The sequence below is a fragment of the Orycteropus afer genome, unplaced genomic scaffold, assembly GCF_000298275.1.
Source record: "Orycteropus afer afer isolate SDZICR_OR568_19922 unplaced genomic scaffold, OryAfe1.0 scaffold00574, whole genome shotgun sequence".
In the NCBI taxonomy this organism is placed as follows: domain Eukaryota; kingdom Metazoa; phylum Chordata; class Mammalia; order Tubulidentata; family Orycteropodidae; genus Orycteropus; species Orycteropus afer.
The window spans coordinates 591222-593720 of NW_006922161.1; the positions used below are offsets into that span (position 1 = coordinate 591222).

At 57.2% G+C, this 2499-nt stretch overlaps 1 protein-coding gene across 1 annotated transcript in view; it reads right to left on the reverse strand.

Moving 5' to 3' along the window:
* Positions 1 to 1048, reverse strand: part of ADCK5 (aarF domain containing kinase 5) — a 15910-nt gene extending 14862 nt beyond the window's left edge. Inside the window, exon 1 of the mRNA XM_007956067.1 lies at positions 1037 to 1048. Within this exon, the coding sequence (XP_007954258.1) occupies positions 1037 to 1048 (12 nt within the window). The remainder of the gene's footprint in view (positions 1 to 1036) is intronic.
* Between the last annotated feature and the right edge of the window lie 1451 nt (positions 1049 to 2499).

Below are 2499 nucleotides of genomic sequence, written 5' to 3' on the forward strand. Positions count from 1 at the left end.
CACGGGGAGGAAACTGAGGCAAGGAGAGGAAACTGAGGCAAGGAGGAAACTGAGGCACGGGGAGGAAACTGAGGCACGGGGAGGAAACTGAGGCACTGGGAGGCCCACACAGCAGGAAACCCGAACCCAAGAGTGGGAGGCCCGCATGACCACAAACATCCTGCTCTTTTCCAAGGGGCTGTGACCCTCTCAACGCCCGTGGGGGCTCAGACGCCCACTGGGACCACTGCACAGCGCGAACAGCTCCCATCAGGGGCTACAGCTGCCTGGCCCACCCCACAGGGACGCGAAATGCAGGCAGCAGCTTCATAAACTGAATTGCCGAGCGAAAGCCACTGCTGTCTGTGCCCGGCTCCCCTGGGCCCAGACCGCGCCTTTGGGGCAGAGCGTGGAGGCGGGAAGGCGGCGGCCGTGCTGACCGGGCCTCCTCTTTCCACCTAACCCCGGGGGACGAGCTGCACTCCGGGCCCAGGAAAGGGGGTCCCCCGGGTCCCGGCTGGGAGCTGAGGCTGGCGGCACTGTGGAGACTAGCCCGGGGCAGAGCGCCCCGTGTGGCTCTAAGCTGGGGCGCAGGGGCGGGCTGGGGCCATCCCGGGGGTGCCGAGGCAGGACCCCCGGGGACTCTCCGAGGTGAGGGGCCCAGACCGCGGGCCGCCTGGAAGTGTGCCGCTCTGGGGCTGGGGTGCACCGCCGCCGGCAGGGGACGCTGGGGTCGGAGTCGGGCTTCACGCCCCGACAGAGCCGACTTCCAAGCAGAGGGGCTTCGGGGAGTGGCCCGGGGGTCAGGCGCCCTGCTGGGCTGTGAGCGGCACCTGGGGGTGTCGGAAGGCGACGGTGCCCCAGGGCTCGGCGGACTCCGACCGCAGCGAAGGCCAAAGACGAGACTCGGAGGGTCCCCTGACAGGGATCGAGGCCGCGAAAGGGCTCCTGGGGGGTCCCTGCAGGGCACACGGGCGGGAGGCGGAATGCGCGGGCCCGGGGGGCCGCTGACGGGGCCGTCAGTGCGGCGCCTCAGAGGCCGCCATGGGGCTCTCACCGGTCGCCACATCTTCCTGCTGCTGCCGTCGCCCTGCGCTCACTCCTGTCGCCCGGACCGGCAGCCCCCGCGCCACCTCTAGCACACCGGCCGATGGACGGCGCAATGCGCATGCGCGCCAGAACCCGGCGGCCGGCGGCAGGCGGGCACGGAAGCCCCGCCCCCAGCCGGGCCCGCCTCCGTGTGGAGCAGCGCCCCCTGGCGGTCGTTAGAGGTCTAAGTCTTGAAGCTAGGGCATGGTGCTCTGCGTGGGTTGGAGTCCCAAATTCCCTGAAGAGGCTGGCTGGCTAAGTGGGGAACATTTTTCAGTTAATTCTGACTCATCGCGACCCCATGCGTTGCAGAATAGAACTGAGCCATAGAGTTTTCTTGTTTTTTAAAGTTTGTGTTTTTGGTGAAAGTTTACATAGCAAATGAGGTTCTCATCTAACAATTTCCATGCATCTTGTTTGCAGTTAGCCCTGGTGGTGCAGTGGTTAAAGCGCTCGGCTGCTAACTGAAAGGTCAGCTGTTGGAATTCACCAGCTGCTGGGCGGGTTGAAGGTGAGGCAGTCTGCTTCTACAAAGATTGCCTTGGAAACCCTATGAGGCAATTCTGCTCTGTCCTGCAGGATTACAAATCAGAATTGGACAGCAGTGGCTTTTGCTTTTTTTTTTTTTTTTTAAATACATACTGTTCAATGACACTGGCTACATTTTTCACAATGTATCAGCATGTTCATGATTTCCTTTCTGGTTGTTCTGTTTCCATTAATCTAGTTTCCCTGTGCTCCCTGCTCTTCCCATCTTTGATCTCATTTAGATAATTGTTTAGAGAGGCCCAATGCTCACAGTGTTTCTCTGCTATTCATAAGGTTCAAATTGTTTTCTTAAAAGTTGCAATACTGAAAGATTCTATGGGCAAAGTAGGAATGATGCAGGAAGCATCAAAAGAAGATGGAAGAAATACACAGAGTTGCTGTACCAAAAAGAACCGGTCGATCTTCCTCCATTTCAGGAGGTACCGTATGATCAAGAACCAATGGTATTGAAGGAAGAAGTCAAAGCTGCACTGAAGGAATTGCCAAAGAACAAGGCTCCGGGAATTGATGGAATACCCATTGAAATGCTTCAACAAACAGATGCCGTGCTGGAGGCACTCACTCGGCTATGCCAAGAGATTTGGAGGACAGCTACCTGGCCAACTGCCTAGAAGAGTTTCATATTTGTACCCATTCCAAAGAAAGGTGATCTGCAGTGTAGTAAATTACATAGTGTGGCTTTTCTAGCCATAAGTCTTTGTAAACTCCATGGTGGAATTTGCCATGAACAACTGAGGAGCTTCTGATTGTTAAAGTTATCTACCTGAGATGGTGGGAGCAGCACAAAGTAATTTTCTGGGAAGTTCACTCTCTCTCAGGTGTGTAGAACTCTGATGTTGGGATTGGTTCATTTGGCCACTCTGCCAGGCTCAAAAGGAGCCC